Source organism: Lolium perenne, chromosome 5 (assembly GCF_019359855.2).
Source record: "Lolium perenne isolate Kyuss_39 chromosome 5, Kyuss_2.0, whole genome shotgun sequence".
NCBI classification, from domain to species: Eukaryota; Viridiplantae; Streptophyta; class Magnoliopsida; order Poales; family Poaceae; genus Lolium; species Lolium perenne.
In genome coordinates, this window is record NC_067248.2 from 10,493,314 (window position 1) to 10,513,193 (window position 19,880).

General features: G+C 48.0%; 1 protein-coding gene, 1 long non-coding RNA gene and 1 other non-coding gene across 3 annotated transcripts in view; all 3 read left to right on the top strand.

Moving 5' to 3' along the window:
* The window catches only part of LOC127298990 (uncharacterized), a 211,258-nt gene that overhangs the window by 94,277 nt on the left and 97,101 nt on the right, over window positions 1-19,880 (top strand). The window lies entirely within an intron of this gene.
* On the top strand, window positions 7,319-7,457 carry LOC127305001 (small nucleolar RNA Z247). Its single transcript, XR_007853665.1, has one exon. It is a non-coding gene; the product is annotated as a small nucleolar RNA Z247 (small nucleolar RNA).
* On the top strand, window positions 16,854-18,045 carry LOC127298989 (uncharacterized). The gene has a single exon (XM_051328860.2). The coding sequence runs from the start codon at window positions 16,931-16,933 to the stop codon at window positions 17,771-17,773; it is 843 nt and encodes a 280-aa protein (XP_051184820.1). The 5' UTR covers window positions 16,854-16,930; the 3' UTR covers window positions 17,774-18,045.

Genomic DNA, 19,880 nt, shown 5'->3' on the forward strand with positions numbered 1-19,880 from the left:
TAAGCACGTGGCGCTTGAGGAAGGGGAGGAACCGGCGGCCCACTACGTCCACGATTGCGCGAAAATCGAGGAGCCACCTCGATCGTTACGCGTGTAGTGGTCAAGCCCTAAAAAACTGATTGCACAGAGCTAGGGCAAGCCCGTCAGGTCAGGACCTGTCAAATCAGCCCGCAGCAGTTACACGTCAACAATGACGTCATAAAAAGAAACTAGAAGCATTCGAAGGAAACATGAAAAGTCATCGGATAAAGGACTTGAGTCTACGCACGGATTGCAAGCATCCGAACCTAGACTCGGAGGCTACTCCCATCGGGAGCGCTGACGCACACCCGATAAAAGAAGACTCGACAGAATGAGCAGCCGAAGGAAAAAGTATTGAGTCTGCACTTGGTTACAAGCTGTTGCACCCAGACACTCCCATCGGGAGTGCATGATGCACACCCAATAAAAGTTTTTTGCACTCCAGGATCATGCCCGGGGAGTTGATTCTGTGTAGGGTAACGTTGTTTTGCCATCGGCAGTTAACCAACAAAAGTTGGGCACGTTACTCATTATCCTTTGTATAAAGAAAATATATCGGATGAAGACCTGCGAAAAACATCGACAGAGGAGAATATTCGCGTGGTACAACTTGAGTCTACGCACGGATTACAAGCATCCGTACCTAGACTCGGGGGCTACTCCCATCGGGAGCACTGACGCGCACCCGATAAAATAAAGACGGAGCAAATTCAAGATTAGCAAAGAACATCAGGAGAAGACGTACATTAGTCTCTACCCGAACTAATTTCGGCTAGACACTCGGGGGCTACTGACGTGGGCACTACCCTTCGAGTAACCGACGTTGCCCTATCCTGTATTGATTAATTGGAGGCCCATGAAGACACCCGAAGGCTAGATGGGCCACCTGGACAGCGCACCGGAAGAAACCTTGGCGGGCAAGACAAGGAGACAGTCAACAAGGAAAGATTAGATCTAAAAGTACTGTAAACCTAGTCGTACTCGGTTAGGACCCTTGAGACCTGGCCTCCTATATAAAGGCCAGGAGAGGGGCTGCCGAGGGACACGATCAATCTTAGCAATCTTAGCCAGGAAAAGCTTAGAGCTAGGTAACCCTAGCAATAGCAATCTCGACTAGATCTCTGCCGAACTATTCGGCACCCCATTGTAACCCATTGTCTTCATAATCAAAGAACAGACAGGCAGGACGTAAGGGTTTTACCTCATCGAGAGCCCCGAACCTGGGTAAATCGCTCTCCCCTCTTGTCTGTGAACCGATGTCTCGTGTCAGCCTACAGGATTCCGTCAACCCTAAGCCCCTATCGGAGGGCATTGGCGAGGAGTACCCTCGACAGGAGGTCTCGCGACGGTGGGAGGACAGCGGAGACGGCGACGGCGTCCTCCGACTCTGCTACGACGCGGCGAAAGCAGCGCGGGGCCGCGACCTATGCTTCCGCCCCGCTTGCCGGCGTGTCGACGACGGTGGCCGGCGTCGACGCCTCTCCCAAATCGCCGGTCCTTGGCTGGCGGTGGAGCGGCGGGAGATGTGTGCGAGAGGTTTGTGTTTTGAGAGACAGACAGGCGGGCCAGGGGCGGACAAGGGGAGGACGCGAGCGACCAGCATCCGGCGTCCGCGGCCACGCAAACTCGTCCCAGATTTGGACCGGGTTTGGGTCATCCCGGACGCCGTGGCCATCCGTTTTAGGGATAGGTGAAAGGATACGGATGTCGCCTAGAGGGGGGGGGGGTGAATAGGCGGTTTAAAACTTTTACGAGATGGGCTTAACAAATGCGGAATAAAACTAGCGTTTACTTTGTCAAGCCCAAAGCCTATATACTAGGGTTCACCTATGTGCACCAACAACTTATTCTAAGCAAAGGTTCACCTATGTGCACCAACAACTTATGCTAAGCAATACAAGCAAGTATGCGATAGAAAGATATATATAACTTCAAGCACGATGGCTATCACAAGATAAAGTGCATAAGTAAAGAGCTCGGGTATAGAGATAACCGAGGCACGCGGGAGACGATGATTTATCCCGAAGTTCACACTCTTGCGAGTGCTAATCTCCATTGGAGAGGTGTGGTGGCTTAGTGCTCCCGAACGCCACAAGAGGCTCACCTTGAGGTGTGGTTGCTCGATGCACACCAATGCCACAAAGGCCTCACCCCAAGATGCGGTACTCACACCACACACCGAACGCCACGAAGGCGCCTCACCTAAATCTCCGGTGACCCTCGCCACAAAGGCCTAGGTCACGGTTCCACTAAGGGATTTCCTTCGAGGCGGAAACCGGGCCTTACACAAAGATTGGGGCACACATCCACAACTTAATTGGAGGCTCCCAACAAACCACCACAAAGGCCTAGAATCCGTCTAGGGTTCCAAGAACCCAAGAGTAACAACCTTCTTGTTTTCACCACCACGAATCACCATGGAGAACTCAAACCGGTGCACCAAATGCAATGGCAAGAACACCACAAAGATGCTCAAGTCCTTCTCTCTCAAATTCCAACAAAGCTACAAAAGATATTGGGGGAATAAGAGAGGAAGAACAAAGGAATTTACAAAGAACACCAAGATCAAGATCTAGAGAGTTCCACTCACAAAGAGATGGATTTGATTGGTAGAAATGTAGATCTAGATCTCCTCTCTCTTTTCCCTCGAATGGGGGCAAGAATCATGGAGGGATTGAGAGATAGTGCAAGCTTCTGTAGTGCAACAATGGAGGAGAGAGAGAGTGTGAGAGAAGCCCCAGCCCAAGGAGGAAGAAGGGGGTATTTATACCCCCCAAGAAAATCGAGTCGTTGGGCAAAACCAGGGCCGGATTATCCGGGGGACGGATTATCCGGCCTCAGGGACAAAACCTGGTAAAAATCCGGCCAAAAGTCCGGCCCCTGTCCAGAGCTTCTTTTCTTCTGGTCCTTAGCCGATTTCGAGGGGGCCGGATATTTCCGAAATATCCGGCCCGGATAATCCGGCCCGGAAAATCCGGCTTGGCAAACTGCAGAAACACCAAAACTAAAACGGGCATAACTTTAGCATCCGGACTCCGATTTTGATGATCTTGGGCTTGTTTTGAAGTTAGGAATAAGCTCTACAAGATCATGCAGGAAACCATCATAGTCCAACAAGGGAGGATAGAAACAAATGATGAAAGGTTTGACCTATCTAAAAAAGACATACCGGTAAAACCTCCAATCTCGAAAATGCAACAAGTTGCCCGTGCAAAAAACCATTCTTGATGAACTAGAGCTTGTCATGAGAATAACCACAAGCTCTAAATCATCACATGGATAAGATCCAAATAACAACAAAGAAATATGATGAACCAAACTCGAAAACGCAACAAGTGATCTATGCGAAATCCGTTTTCGATGAACTAGAGCTTGTCATGAGAATAAGCACAAGCTCTAAAACATCACATGGATAAGGTCCAAATAACAACCAAGAAAGATGATGCAAGGATGCAAAGGTTTGAGCTCTCTCCAAACGATACGATCGAGTTACTCACTCGAGAGCCCTCTTGATAGTACGGCAACTAAACTATAAACCGGTCTCCAACTACACTATGAGACCGGTGAGAAAGAAACCCTATCAAGAGCAAACCTTATACTTGCGCATTCCACTTGAGCTTGATTACGACGATCTTGACCTCAACAAGATGGAACGCCTTTCTTGCTTGTGCTTGCTTGACGAAGTCTTGTGAATTGCTCCCCCATAATCCACCATGGGAGAGCTTCTTCTTCGGCGCATCTTCACATAACCATGACCACCATGTGGATTGCTCCCCCATAATCCACCATGGGAGAGCTTCTTCTTCGGCGCATCTTCACATATTCATGATCACCATATGGATGGCAAGACTCAAGCAAAGGATCTCTTCGAGATGGCTCATCTTGAACTTGCACTTCATTCTTCATTCTTCATTCTTCATCATATTGATGTCTTGAAGTAACTTGAGGGCTCACTTCATATTCATCTTCAAGACATACTTGACACTTGATATCCTTCATCAAATTCTTCTTATTGCAACCTTGAAGCCAACATATGGTTCAAGAATTGCCTATGGACAACTCCTACAAATATAACTCAAATGCAAACATTAGTCCATAGGAATTGTCATTAATTACCAAAACCACACATGGGGGCTCCATGCACTTTCAATTGGTCCGTGCGCTGGGCCGCGTTTTTGTCCGGCTCGACCCAAACGGACGCGCGGGCGCGGTTTGGGTCGCGCGGTTGGAGATGCCCTTAGCCGCGGAGGTTCGATATGCATCCGGCTTCTAGCAAAAACAGAAGGAGAGACAACGGCGACAACGGCATTGAAGTGGCGGCGGCGCCCCGATGGTGATAATATCCGGAACTGTATGATTTTTTTTAGGTCATGAGCCGGAGGGGAAAATACCCGATAACCCCCCCCCCCCCCCCCAGTTCGCGCGCCTTCCATCATATGCCCCCCTTTGTGTCGCTGACATGTGGGGCCGGGGGTTATCGGGGATTGCCCCGAGCCGGAGGCCGTATACTGTTAGCAGACGTAATCGATCTGGTCTTTTTTTTTTTGAAACCGTAATCGATCTGGACCTTTTTTTTTTGAAACCGTAATCGATCTGGACTTTTATAGCCTACGTCATTGATTTGTGCGAATCGTTATGTATCAATCTGGACCGTTCTTTGTCTTGTGTCTTAATTATATAATAGATAGATAAATAGATTATAATATAGATCTTTAATTTAAACTGAAACAGGTCGTGCCCCACCCGAACGTCAAAAACCGGACAAATCGGATCGTCTTCGTCCGGATGGAATCGTGAGACAAGAGCTCTCTCTCCCTTGCCAGCAAAGCACCCGCCGGCTCCTCACGTGAATCGTCCCCTCACGTGAATCGTCCCGAAACTGATTTTTTCGATAAAGGATGCTTTATTACTTTTGGGAAAGCAATTACATCCAGCATCTGCATAATCAGGATGCACACAGCCGTTCAAAAAGTCTGAAACCAAAAATATAAAAACTAGACGAAATACATATCGAAACGATGAATCATAAAACGCCTATGGTGTGGGTGGTCCCGAAACTGATAGCCTTTCCACAACGTGCATCATCCGGAAATCGGAAGGCGCTGCCATCGTAGAGGCCTTGCCAATATAAAAAAACTTGACTCCGCCCGTCCCAATCCGCATGCACAGCTGTGGTTCCCAGCACCAACACTACTAGGAAAAGGCCTATAGCCGCAAACCTTATTGCCGGCGCACCAAAATCTGTGCCTGCCTGGGCTAAATAGTACCGGCGCACCATGTTTCCGCTGCGCCGGTGATGACACAATACCGCTGGCGCAGAAAAAATTTAGTGCGCCGGGGATAAGGGTGAACCAGGTTCCAGGCGAAGTTGAACATCGAGGCTACCTTACTGCCGACGCATCACCACACATGGTGGTGCGCCGGCAGTAAGGGGAGATGCAATTTTCCCTCCCTGCACCGAAATTTCCTATCTGAATTCAACGACCTGTGGTCGTTTGGATAAAAAATGGATTCATCAAATTCAAAATAGAAATAGGATTTTTTTTAGCTTTTAGATTTTGGTAAAAAATTAAAAAAATACCCCCGGCGCACCGCCGTATTAGATGCGCCGGCGGTAACCAAGACTATATATTCAAGCCGTTCCCCCTTCCTCTTCTCCTTCCTCACTTCTCCCCTTTCTCCTCTTTCGCTCCTCCTCTTCTCCTTGTAATCCTCACCGACGGCCTCCTCCTCCTACTCCGGTGACCTCCTCCTACTCTGGTGACCTCCTCCACCTCGGGCCTCTACCTCCACCTCTGGCCTTCTCCTTCTCCTCATCCACCTCCACCTCCGGCCATCTTCTCCTCCTCCTCCTCCTCCTAAACCACGACCTCCGGCCTCATCCTCCTCCCCCTCCTCCTAAACCACCACCTCCGGCCTCCTCCTCCTCCTCCTAAATCACCACCTCCGGCCTCATCTTCATCCTTCTCCTCCCACTCCTACACCGGCGCAACAACGACAACAAGGCGGTGCATGGCCACCGTTTTCGAGGACGAACCCGAGATAGATGAAAACGAGCTAGATCTAGATCTGGATTGGCCTTTTTTTGAATTTTGAAAAAACATATCGCCGGCGCACCAAGCTTGGTGCGCCGGGGATAATTTGTGTTACTGCTGGCGCACCAACTGGTGCGCTGGCGGTAACTCATTACCACCAGCGTGTTCCCACCGGCGGGCTCTGGTGCACCGGCAATAGCCTTTTTTGGTGCGCCGACAGAGCTTTTCGCCGGCATCGAATCGAATTCGTTTGGAGCAGCCAGGCGCCATACAGCCATGTTGAGTGGACTACATCACCAGGCCTCGTGTCGCCGTTCGCCGTTCGCTGTCGCTCGTCACTGATGCGGGCGGGCAACTCATATGAATTCACCAGGATTGGACGTGATTCGTCAAAATCTATCGCCTTCCGGAATCCCAAACAAATTCGTACGCTACGGCAGCATATGTAGATCGTATACCCTGATAGACTACGTATTTGTATACGCATGTAGATAGGCCAGTATGGCTGGTATTGTAAACCTTGTAAACTCTGTACAATGTACACTATATAAATCAATGACAAGCCACCCGATTGAGGTGTGCGTTCCCCTCCAAACTAAACCCTAGCCTTCGTTCTATCATGGTATCAGAGCCCACGGGCGATCTATTCTAAAGCTTCCGCCTCCACCTTCGTCTACTCCATGGCGATGACTCCCTCGACCAGCACCGCCATCACCGACGCGCTGTCCAAGGCGCTAACTGCTCCGTCGGGCATGTCTCTCCCCGCCGGCAGCTCCTCCAGCGGCGGCACGTCTGCGCCGTTCAACTTCGCAAACCTGATCCCCATCAAGCTCTCCCCTGAGTCGTACCTCTTCTGGAAGGCTCAGGTGATGTCGGTTCTCTGCAGCCATCTACTCTTCGGCTATGTCGACGGCAGCTTTCCGGCGCCCTCACAGACGGTGCCCAACCCCCAGGCCTCTGAAGCTGGGGCTCCTCCGGTCATCGTCAATCCTGCCTACATCGCGTGGCTGCAGCAAGATCAGGCAATATTGTCTTCGATCCTCGCCACTTCAACTGAATCAGTGGTTGGCATGATCCATCCCGCCGCCACGTCTCATGAAGCATGGAGTACTCTTGCCGGCAGCTTCTCAGCTCAGTCCACGGCGCGTTCCATGCAGATCAAGCGTCAGCTGAACAAAACCAAAAAGGTTGATTTTCCTTCAGTTTCGGCTTACTTCAACAAGATCAAGTCCTGCGCTGATACCCTCGCCTCGATCGGGAAGCCACTTGGAGATGAGGAGTTCATCACGTACGTTTTGGATGGACTTGATGAGGACTATGACCCACTCGTTGCGGTTATTAACAATCGCACTACTCTTATCCCCATACGTGATCTATATGCTCAGCTCTTGAGTACAGAGCAACGGATGGAGGATCGCAAGGCTGAACTTCAGGCTGGTCTGCACTCAGCGAATGCTGCATCGTTTGGGAGAAACAGCGCTAAGTCGTATCGCTCAGATGGATGTGACCAAGGAAAGCCATATGGTGGTAATGGCAATTACAGTGGACACTATGGCAGCAGTCATGGTGGCTTCAGCGGTACTGGTGGACCGCGCCCTATACTTCCCTCGCCACCATCCTTCGCGCCGTCACCTGTCAACAATAACTTCAGTCACTTCAACTCGGGTGCCAGCAATAGTGGAGGAGGAAACAGGCCAACATGTCAGTTATGTGGCAAGCTTGATCATATTGCTTCCAACTGCTTCAAGCGTTTTAAGCGCGAGTTTCGGGGCGTCGGCTACAACGAAAAGTTTGCTGAACGTCAAGCAGCTTCAGCTACTCAGGGCCATACTCCATCTTACCCTGTCGACCCAAGTTGGTATGCAGACACCGGAGCCACGGATCATCTGACCAATGAGTTGGCAAAGCTGCACATGAAGGAGCCCTACCAAGGCAAGGATCAAGTCCACACCGCAAACGGTTCAGGTATGCGCATACTCCATGTTGGTCAATCTTCACTTCCCACACAATCTTCATCACCACTTCGTCTCACCAATGTCCTCCATGTTCCTGATGTTACACGCAATCTTCTCTCAGTCAAGAAACTTACTCGAGATAATAACGTTTTTGCTGAATTTCATCCTTTTGATTTGATTGTTAAGGATCGGGGCACGAGGGAACAAATTCTTAGAGGACGTTGCTGCGGTGAGCTGTACAAGTTTGATCCTCCTTTTGGGCGCCAAGCTTTCAGCAGTGTCTTCAGTGGTGTTCGGGTGTCGCGAGAAAAGTGGCACTGTCGTCTAGGTCATCCAGCGTCTCCAATTATTCAGCATGTCTTAAGTCGCCATGAACTTCCGGCGTTGTTAGATAAAAATAGTTCAGTTTGTGATGCCTGTATGCAAGGCAAGAGTCATCAGTTACCGTTTTCGCTTTCGGAAAGAGTAATTTCTGCTCCTTTGGAGTTTATCTTTTCTGATGTATGGGGTCCTGCCCAAACTTCTGTGAGTGGACACCAATATTATGTCAGTTTTGTTGATGGCTTCAGTCGCTTCACTTGGCTTTATTTGCTCAAACGTAAGTCCGACGTGTTTCATATCTTTCTGCAGTTTCAAAAGCATGTTGAGCGCCTTCTTGATCATAAAATTGTTCATGTTCAAACAGACTGGGGTGGAGAATACATTAAACTTAATTCTTTCTTTCAGAACATTGGCATTAGTCACCGCGTTTCTTGTCCTCATACACATCAACAAAACGGTGTTGCTGAAAGAAAACATAGACATGTTGTTGAAACTGGTCTCACACTTCTTGCACATGCATCCCTCCCTTTTCGGTTTTGGAGTGATGCGGTTACTACAGCTTGTTTTCTTATCAATAGGCTTCCTACTCGTGTTCTTGATATGAAAACACCCCTTGAGGCTTTGCTTGGTGAGGTCCCGGACTACACATTTCTCAAAGTCTTCGGTTGTGCGTGTTGGCCACACCTTCGTCCATATAACAAACACAAGCTCGAGTATCGTTCCAAAAAATGTGTCTTCCTTGGATATAGCTCCCTTCATAAAGGGTACAAGTGTCTCCATGTTCCCACAAATCGTATCTATATTTCTCGAGATGTCGTTTTCGATGAAAATCTGTTCCCGTTTTCTGCCATATCCAACACTGTTCCTACACCAGAGTCTTCTTCTCCTGTCACTTTTGACCAATTTCGAGATATTGCGCATCCTGCTGTTTTGTTGCCTAATCATGCAGGTATTGGGAGAGGAGCTCGGCTGGAATTGCAATTGGATGAAGACAATTCAGCATCCACACATGCTAACGTTGATCACAACGATGATGTGCATGGCCATGCAAACAGGAGCGATCCTGATGTGCTCAGCGTGCCTGGGTCGCCCACGCCATCATCCAAAGCCCGTTCAGATGGTGGCCACAGTTCACCTCCCTCGCCTGGGTCGGAACCTAGCTCGGCCCACTCTGAGGCCACTTCGTCTGGGGCTGCGTCCCCACCTCCTGCTCCACCGGTTCCCACTGGTCCTGTTACACGGCTCCGCAACAATATTCGTCAGCCAAAGATCTGGACTGACGGCACTGTCTCCTGGGTTGCGACGCGGATGTCACAGGTGCTTTCTGATTCTGAACCTCGTGATCTACAAACTGCTCTTCGGTCTCCTGATTGGAAAACTGCAATGGATGTGGAATTTTGGGCTCTTCTCCGGAATAATACGTGGAATCTGGTTCCTCCTACCACTGGCATTAATGTTATTGACTCCAAATGGGTGTTCAAAATTAAGCGTCATGCAGATGGGTCGATTGAGCGTTATAAGGCGCGTCTGGTTGCTAAGGGGTTTAAGCAACGCTATGGTCTCGACTATGAGGAGACTTTCAGTCCAGTTGTAAAACCCACCACTATTCGTCTCTTGTTGTCTATTGCAGTTAGTTGTGGATGGCATCTCCGACAGCTTGATATTCAGAATGCTTTTTTCAATGGAGTTCTTGAAGAGGAAGTATATATGCGTCAGCCTCCCGGTTTTCAGGATCCACATCGTCCACATCATCTCTGTCGTCTAGTTAAGGCGATCTATGGCTTGAAGCAAGCCCCTCGCGCATGGCATACTCGGCTCACTGGTGTTCTTTCTACTCTTGGTTTTGTGCCCTCTTCCGCGGATACATCTTTATTCATCCTTCAGCGATCTAATGTGACAGTTTATCTGCTGGTCTATGTTGATGACATGATTGTTATCAGTTCATCTGTTGCAGCTGCTGATCGTCTTGTTGCCGGTCTTAGTACTGATTTTTCGGTCAAGGATCTGGGTCCGCATCACTATTTCTTGGGATTGGAGGTTCATCGTGCTGGTTCATCGCTCACGCTATCTCAGCCCAAGTATGCACTTGAGCTTCTTCGTCGTGCTGGCATGCTCAAGTGTAACCCCGCTACTACACCCATGGTCCCTACCGATAAGCTCTCTGCCACTGATGGTACGTTGTTGACTGTCGATGAAGCCACTCGGTATCGTAGCATTGTTGGTGGTCTACAGTATCTTCTCATCACCCGGCCAGATCTTGCTTTTGCTGTCAATCGTGTGTGTCAGTTCTTACATGCCCCACGGTGCTCTCATTGGACAGCGGTCAAGCGGATTCTTCGATTTGTTCGGTTGACTATTGGTCATGGTCTCTCTCTTCGACAGTCGACGAATGATTTGTTGTCTGCCTTTTCTGATGCGGACTGGGCTGGTGATCCTGATGATCGGCGATCAACCGGGGGCTATGCCATATTCTATGGGCGTAATTTGATCGCCTGGAGTGCTCGAAAGCAACCCACAGTTTCTCGCTCTAGCACGGAGTCTGAGTATAAAGCATTGGCTAATGCCACGTCTGAGCTTATATGGGTGCAGGCGTTGCTTCGGGAGCTTGGTATTCGACAAGGCAATCCTCCGGTCTTATGGTGTGATAATATTGGAGCCACTTATTTGTCCTCCAATCCGGTGTTTCACGCACGTACCAAACACATTGAGGTTGACTTTCATTTCGTACGTGAAAGAGTAGCTCAGAAGCTCCTTTCTATCAAGTTCATCTCGTCGAAAGATCAACTAGCAGATATATTTACAAAGGCGCTACCTCTGCCCTTGTTTCAGGCATGTAGACGCAATCTCAATCTTGTAGACCAGGTTGAGATTGAGGGAGGGTGATAGACTACGTATTTGTATACGCATGTAGATAGGCCAGTATGGCTGGTATTGTAAACCTTGTAAACTCTGTACAATGTACACTATATAAATCAATGACAAGCCACCCGATTGAGGTGTGCGTTCCCCTCCAAACTAAACCCTAGCCTTCGTTCTATCATACCCTACTCAAATATACTTGATGGAGTTTCGGAAACGTCGTCTCTTCACGGCCACAACGGGCTAGGTGACCGGCGTGCCGGTTGACGGCGTGGCAACCATCCATGTGGCGCTGGAGAAGATAGACGATGGGTACGACAACTCAGCCTGGACTAAGTGGAGCTGCAGCCGGACTTGTCGTCGCTGGTCCGTGGTGCCCCTAACCAGCTGTGTGTGTGTGTGTTCTTACTCCCCGGCGCCATTCGCCAACTGCGACAGCAGCTTGTCGGTGCCCATCTCGCTGCAGCCCACGCACAGGGAGAAGTCCGGCCGGAAGATCACCTTTACACTTCTGAAATGAACAAATGGCATGATGCGCACACACGCCGGCCACCTCAACGCAAGGCGGCACAGCGCAGCAAGAGCAATCACAAAGCGCATGAGCAAATGGCAGATAGCGATCTTGAATACAGCGGACTAGGAATTCCTTATGCTGTCGCTGGAAAAGGTGAGAGTCGATTTGGTTGCCTGCTTTGCTTTGGAAGGATTGGATTATTTCCTGGGCCTTCTTCGATGGAATAAATTACTTCATGTCTTCTATTCATATATTTGACATCTGGGCAGAAAATGTCCCCTAACAACTTAATTGATGCCTTCTGTTCAAGTAAAAAAATGAATTTTACAATGTGGTATCATGTTACAAATTTCAAGAGATAGTTGGATATTGTGAGAGTCTCTTATGTTTCCTGCATGCATGCTGCATATATCTGAAACTGGCCAAGATTCATCATATATTCTGACGGCTTGGTTAATTTATCCATTGAAATTGATACCATGTTGTCTGAGCTTCATTGTGTCATGTTTTGTTTAGTTGTTTGTTCATCTATCGACACCCAGTTCATCTTGCCAACTCTTCATCATCTAAAAATAAGTATATCAAGTTAGCTACTGCTGAAATATAATATTCAGAGCACTGCACAAATATATCTGTCAATACCTAACTGAACATGGGTGTACTTAATTGCTTATATCCGTATAGCAAATATGGATAAATAATGCCCTTGCCAGGTTCTATTTGCTGACTATTTGAAAGAAGATGACTGTGTTGTTTTGTGTTTCTGGATTTTGCGTCACCACGTTGCAACGCACTTACAATCTAATCTTATTAGTATGATTGCCTTTGCTATAAATAGAAGAAGATGTGACAAACAGGATAACATTTGATAATATATTTTTCTGGTGCAACACACTGTAATATTATAAAAAATCATACATTAAATACTTTTGTGTTGTTATTATTATGATTCCGTAGCGAAGCACGAGTAATTTGCTAGTTACAGTCAGAACGATATAAAGTATGACGTGTTGGCTCGTGATGGTACTTCACCTGACCAAAAATATCCATCGACTTTGTTTGAGTCCAAGTCAAGTACGTGTACCAGCGCATTCTTTTTCGGGGCCGTGAGATCCGTGGTATTCCTCTCATTTGGCAGCGATAATTTCTTGTCGGAGCTCCAAACTAGATGGCGCGTGTGGCATGCAGATTACGGAAGGACAGTGACGACCTCCAGATAATTTTTTGGCAACGACGTGCCATTCCTAGAGCTTGCAATTTTCAGTCAAGACGTGATGGTACGTTCACCTGAACAAAATAAAATAAAATATCCATCTAACTATGTTTGACTCCAAGTCGAGTACGTATACCACCGTGTTCTTTTTTGGGGCTGTGAGATCCGTGGTGTTCCTCTCATTTGTCAGTGGCAATCTAAATGTATAATAGGGGATCTCATGGAGTCACCCGATAAATTAGAATTAACTGGCCATAGATCTTGCCTCTCGTGAATCCTGACCGTCCACTCGTTTTTACTGTGACGTATAAAAGGGGCGTACCAAACCCTAGCCACCCAATTGCCTCGCACGCTGCTCCTCTCCAATCCACGTGTTCTTCTCCTACCGTGTCTGGCAGCACTGCTCCGCCTCCCTGGCCGCCTGCTCTTCTCCAACCCCTAGCCTCGACGCCTCTCCGCCTCCCTGGACAGCCCAGAAGGAGCATTGCATCGCCGGCGCAAGCAGGAGGGGCTGCTGGAGCTCTGCCCTCGATGGCGATGGCGAACGGAACACCCCAGGAGGTGGCGCGGCCGAGGAAGATGCGACGCTCGGGGCCGCTGGAAGTGCCTCAAGCTCCACCTCGACCTACCGCGTCACACCCCGAGCTCCACATTGACCTACCACCTCCCAACTTGATCTACACCCCGATCTTGCGTCGTCGTCCTCACCGGGAGCAGCACTGCCTTCGTCTCACGCAGCATTGTCATCGCGTCAACTTACCCATGATAGGAGCAGAGGAATCTTGAGCACGGCATCCAGACCTAGAGTGGAGGACATTTGTCGCCATGAAGGTTGCAGGCCACAACAATGTGATTGGTTGTGCTTTCTTTTTCCCACGGCTGCCTTCCTTGAACATCTCTTTCCGACTCCACCCTCGATCTACAACAACACTTTTGCCCCTCCATTGTGAAGTTGCAGATGTGTACAGAAGCTGTTCGTGTAAATGCCTAAGAGCAAAGACCGCTCCTGGAAGAATGCTCACAGCTCAGCTTGAATTTGTAAGTTAATTGTCCTCTCAGATGCATCCCTCTTGATGGTTTATATGTTTCAACATGGATTCTTGGTTCCTATAAATTTACAGGTTATGATGTTGTGATGAACTTGCAGCAGTGAAGTGAAAGAGACATTTACAAAAGCAAGATTTTTTTTTTATTTCAGTGGCATTGAAGGAGCGAGACAAGTATCTCCCAACTACACTTCTTCTGTTGTTCTGTACTTGGGGTGTAATGATACACCGACATACTGTGACCCCTTCGGTACATTTGACTTCAGATTTGCTTCTGTGGCTTAGGATCGGTGCAGCAACCTTGTATTTGCAAGGTCTGCTCCTCGCTGATATTTTACGGTTTTTATCAATTCCTATTGATGCTTCATGTAATTCATACACGTAACAAATAGTCTGAATACTACATGTAGGTACCAAATAATCTTAGTTTCAACTGTTTTGATATGTACTTAATTTACTGGAGAACAACTTTTCACAGCAAACTGAAGGAATGATGCAAGATAGTAAAACTGGTTTATTTGAACGATGCATATACTATTTCAGATTCAGTGGCTGTGCTCTGAAACTGAGATCAACTGATAGTAAAAGATAGGTACTGACATTAGTACACAATTGTCTGGCAACAGCACACGCGATAATGTTCAGAGGTGTGGTGTATCAAGGCATTCTGTGAACATGGTATTGCAATGGTCAGTGGCGGCCAGGAGTGCCTTGCCGTGTGTACTGATCAACATCCTCCGGCACCTATTAGCGGGTTCCCTCCAAACCTCAGTAAAATTTTATACTACTCCAGATGAATACGTTTTGCCATGGCTTTGTAGTATTGTCCTCTAGAGAAAAAAATAATGGTCTATATAGACACTTCTTTTTGTTCATGTTCATGTTCATGTTCATGTTCAGTTCAGAACCATCGACTTATCAAACAAGATGATATTACATTTGGTACCATTTCTGTTAGCCTTCTAATATGTGTGCACTTTGGTCTTATATATGTCTGTCCATTGCAATGCTCTAAACTCCCATTTGGAGTGGGCATAGCTAATGAAAGAAGTCTGCAAATTACCAAGTGTCTGGTATTGATGTGTTCCGTAAAAATGGTAATGTTATTAGAAGCTTATGCGCTTCAGTTAAGGGAATTTCTCTTTGGAATTAATTGCATATGCAAGATTAATATGTAATTTTTTAATATATATTAACCATGTGACATATTTAGAAAGAAAGAGGAAATACCCAAAAAAAACTAGGATGCAAAGTACACTGTCAATCTGCTTGTGCTGAAGAAGAACCCTCTCAAGTCTCAACTCTAAGGAGGAGGAAGAAGAAGGATATTTTTTAAAGAGAGCGGGAGAGGAACAATAATGATGTCTTTCAACCTCCATGCATGTGCGTGTGTTTTCAACTATGATCGTAATTTGTTATTCTCTTGTACCGTACTGCTTACACACTCTCTCTCCTATATTTTTCTGTCTTCTTCAGGAAGAGTATTTTTTTTTTTTTTTTTGAAACTAGGCAAGAGGCTTGCCATTCATTGATATAGGAGAAGAGAATGGCCAGTTTATGAGGGAAACCAGCCGAAAACCGATACAACACAACACAACACGCCGGCCCCGAGGCCGCGCACCACACGAGCCGACGGCCTAGCCACCCCAGTGGCCAAGGCCGACACCCTTAAACACCTCAAGACGCAACAAGGCGGAGGCAAAACACGGAGCCGCCGCTCCGACAACCACGCCGACCCCCAGGGCCGCGCACCACCTAGCCGAAGACAAGCCGAGGACGAAACCGACAGGACAGACAACACGAACAACAAACTTGCAGTGAAGGGCCTCCACAGTGATGCCTCCAACGAGGGGAGCGACGTCCGAGAGCGCCGCCATCACCGGTATCGGCCGAGGACGAGCGCCGCCATCACCGCCATCAGGAAGAGTATCATTCATTCATTTTCGGTAGAAGCCTCTTCTTCCACTGTTCAACATGTTACATTTTTCTTGCTTGTACACATGCCTAAATATCAATCGAGATATTTTGTTTGCTCCGCATTTGCCACCAAAACTCTCACATCAACCTTCCCGCCGAAGTTATATTAGAGGGCCATCTCGAATTTGTACTGAAGTGCGTGCTCATTACCTTACAGTTATGTTGCAATGAATAAGTTCCTCCATGATGTTGACCTAGTTTTTTGTAGGACGAGCTACACATAGCCCGTGTTTTTGGAAATTTTAAAAACAGTATTCTAAGTTTTAAAAAATTCTGAAAAAAAAACTAGATGTAGGCTATGTTGATTTCTACCGCTGTGTAACATTTGAACATGATATACCATACATTCAAGGTAGCACAAAAATGATAAAATCTGTCAGATTTTAAGATTATGAGGGTTTGTACTGTTCACTATTATAGGTATCAAAATTTGCACAGCCTCAAATATAAGGTATTTTGAGTTGCAATTTTGCATGTTAGTAGAACACATGATTGTCTACATATAGATTCATTTGCCCTTGCATTCCATGCCATCCACACCATATACTAGTAGTATCTAGTAGTCCTAGTAATTATTATCCGTGTTGTTCTTTTGAATAAAATCTTCCTTGGATATTTTGTGACTCCCTCTTTCTCTCTTATAATGTGCTTGCATACGGCAATCTCCTCTCTTATCTAGTTACCTCTCCCGCTCAGCTCCGATCCTACATGCGGTAGCTAGTTGACCACAAGCAATGATGGAGGAGGCTAGCTAGCTAGAAGAAGTTTGAATTGAGTCCATGCCACCCACCAGTTTCTGTCGACACATAACACCAAAAACCAAGTTTGAATTGGGAGGCCACGGACGGACTAGGACTGAACCACTTGCAAGGCATGCTTACAAACACGCACACACTATAAGATAGGATATACCACCCAAGCAGTTTTTGCCAACAACACTTACTTGCATTCTAAAATAGGTTTCTTGCATACCACAGCTAGCTGAATCCATGGGGCTGTTGCTGCTCTTCTTGGCGTTCCTCTTGCCAGCGGCGTGCGCGGCAACGTCGAGTTGCCACCCCGATGACCTCCGTGCCCTGCGGGGCTTTGCCAAGAACCTTGGCGGCGGAGGCGTCCTCCTCCGCACCGCGTGGTCCGGCACCTCGTGCTGCGTCTGGGAAGGTGTTGGCTGCAATGGCGCGAGCGGCCGCGTCACCACGTTGTGGCTCCCTAGGCATGGCCTTGCGGGGACCATCACAGGAGCATCCTTGGCCGGCCTCGCGCGGCTGGAGTCACTCAACCTTGCCAACAACAGACTGGTCGGCACCATCCCATCGTGGATTGGTGAGCTTGACCACCTTCTCTACTTGGATCTCTCACATAATTCATTGGTTGGCGAGCTGCCCAACCTCAAGGGCCTCACCACCACAGGTCATTTACTAGGTATGGCTTTCACTAGCATGCCATTGGATGTGAAGCCTAACAGAAGAACTCTCGCCGTACAACCAAATACAATATCTGGGACCAACAACTCGGTCTTATCTGGGCGAAACAATACTGTGTCTGGGAATGACAACACTGTCATATCGGGGAACAACAATACTGTGTCTGGGAGCTTCAACACCGTCGTAACGGGAAGTGACAATGTCTTAACTGGGAGCAACCATGTCGTATCCGGGAGAAACCATATTGTAACTGACAACAACAATGCTGTATCTGGGGACGACAATAATGTGTCCGGGAGCTTCCATAAAGTATCTGGAAGTCACAATACGGTATCTGGGAGCAACAATACCGTATCCGGGAGAAACCATGTCGTATCTGGGAGCAACAAAGTCGTGACAGGAGGTTAATGATATGTTAGTGGATTGTTTCCATCTTCCCTAAGGGATCTCACGTACTTGACAAAGTTCAGTGTAGCACTCAATCACTTGGTGGGGACAATCGGGTTATGTAACGTCATGGATATAGCATACGTACTTTTCCTACTTTAAATAAGAACTTTCCTATAATATCTTACAGACCTGAGTATCAACAGTGGCTTGGAGCTAATGTAGACCAATCATATTTGCTTATGTACAAATTCGAATCGTGGATGTTGACATGTGTGGCCGCAGCTTTCTCACTGGACCGTCGTTTTGCGACCAGCAGCGTGTGTACACGTTAATTTGGTCACTTCTTATTTTCCAGGCACATTGTGCATACACATTCTTTGTCTCGACTGATCATGGACGACAGTCGGGTAGCTATTACTGGAGTACTCCACTACACGTATGCGGAAACCGGCAACGAACATGGTCGATCGGTCAAAGACTTTCTCTTGAATATCACAAACGACACCATGCTTATCACTGCACCGGTCCAGCCTGCCCAATCAACCGCTAAGCCTTGACCGGAGCCATCGCTAAGAGCATCTTCAGCACAAACCCAACAGTACGGCCGAATAGAAACCGTAAAACACGAACTGAAAAAACGGAATTAAAATGTCGCGGGAGAATTCATCGATGAACAGATATAGATGATACTTTGATGCTCCAATTGAGCATCAAAATTTACATAATATGTACTAAAAACCTAAATTAAGTACTAGCCCTAACCGCGCGAACTAATTCCGACCAAAATGAGGCCCTGATGGCCTCTGCGCGCAGCGGTGCCGGTGGTGGCGGAGGAAGGCGTCGAGGCGGAGGAGGGCGTCGACGCGGAGGACGGCGAGGAGCTCCTACTGGGAGTCAAGCTCAACGATCTCGAGCTTGACGCGGCGGACGCGCTCCTCCCGGCGCGCCACCTCATACTCCCGCACTTGGCGGACGGCGTCGGCCTCCTCCCGGCGCCAGCGAGCGCGGGCCTCCGCCTCCGTGATCGCCGCCACCTGCGCGATCACGGCATCCTCCTCGTCGGAGCCGTGGACGTAATCCCTTGCGGAGAATGTTGGCTCGCACGCGACGATGACGTCTTCCTCCTTGGAGCGCGGGGGACGGCTCGAACCGCCGGAGGAGGAGCCCTCGCCGCCGTTGTTCGCGAGCTTGCCTGGGGGCGTGAGCCCCCAGTTCGTCCATCTCCCTCCGAGCGGTTGAACTTCCGCTGTTCCGCCTCCGTGCGGAACAAGGGGAGCCGCGGCGGCGAGTCCCCGCCGCCCAAACCCGTGCCACCCCGTGCAGAGCTACCGCGCGAGGACATGGGGTGGCGTAGCTGGGGCGAAGCGGCGCTTCAGCGCGGTGGATTCCTCGTCGGAGAAGGTGGTGTTGGAGATATGCCCAAGAGGCAATAATAAAGTGGTTATTATTATATCTTTGTGTTTATGATAAAAGTTTACATCCCATGCTATAATTGTATTAACCGGAAACATTAATACTTGTGTGTTTTGTAAACATAAAAGAGTCCCTAGTAAGACTCTTGTTAAACTAGCTTGTTGATTAATTGATGATCATGGTTCCTTGATCATGAACATTGGATGTTGTTAATAACAAGGTCATATCATTAGGAGAATGATATGATGGACACACACACATAGTAAGCATAGTATAAGATCAAGTCATTAAGTTCATTTTGCTACATGCTTTTAAATACATAGTAACATAATCCTTCAACCATGAGATCATGTTAATCACTCACACTGGAGGGATGCTTTGATGACATCAAACGCCACTTCGTAATTGGTTGGTCATAAAGGTGGCATCGGGTATTCTGAAAGTATGAGTAGAAGCGCATGGATCAAGAGTGGGATTTGTCCATCCAAATGACGGATAGATATACTCTGGGCCCTCTCGGTGTAATATCATCCAATTAGCTTGCAAGCATGTGACTAGGTCACAAGGGATGTCATATCACGGTACGAGTAAAGAGTACTTATCTGTCGTCGTGGTGAACAAACATATACCATAGGTAGGCTTAAGTTGGGGCCGGATGTACGCAAGGGGATCCGGAGGAGGGGAAGATGAGAGAAACAAACACACAAACACA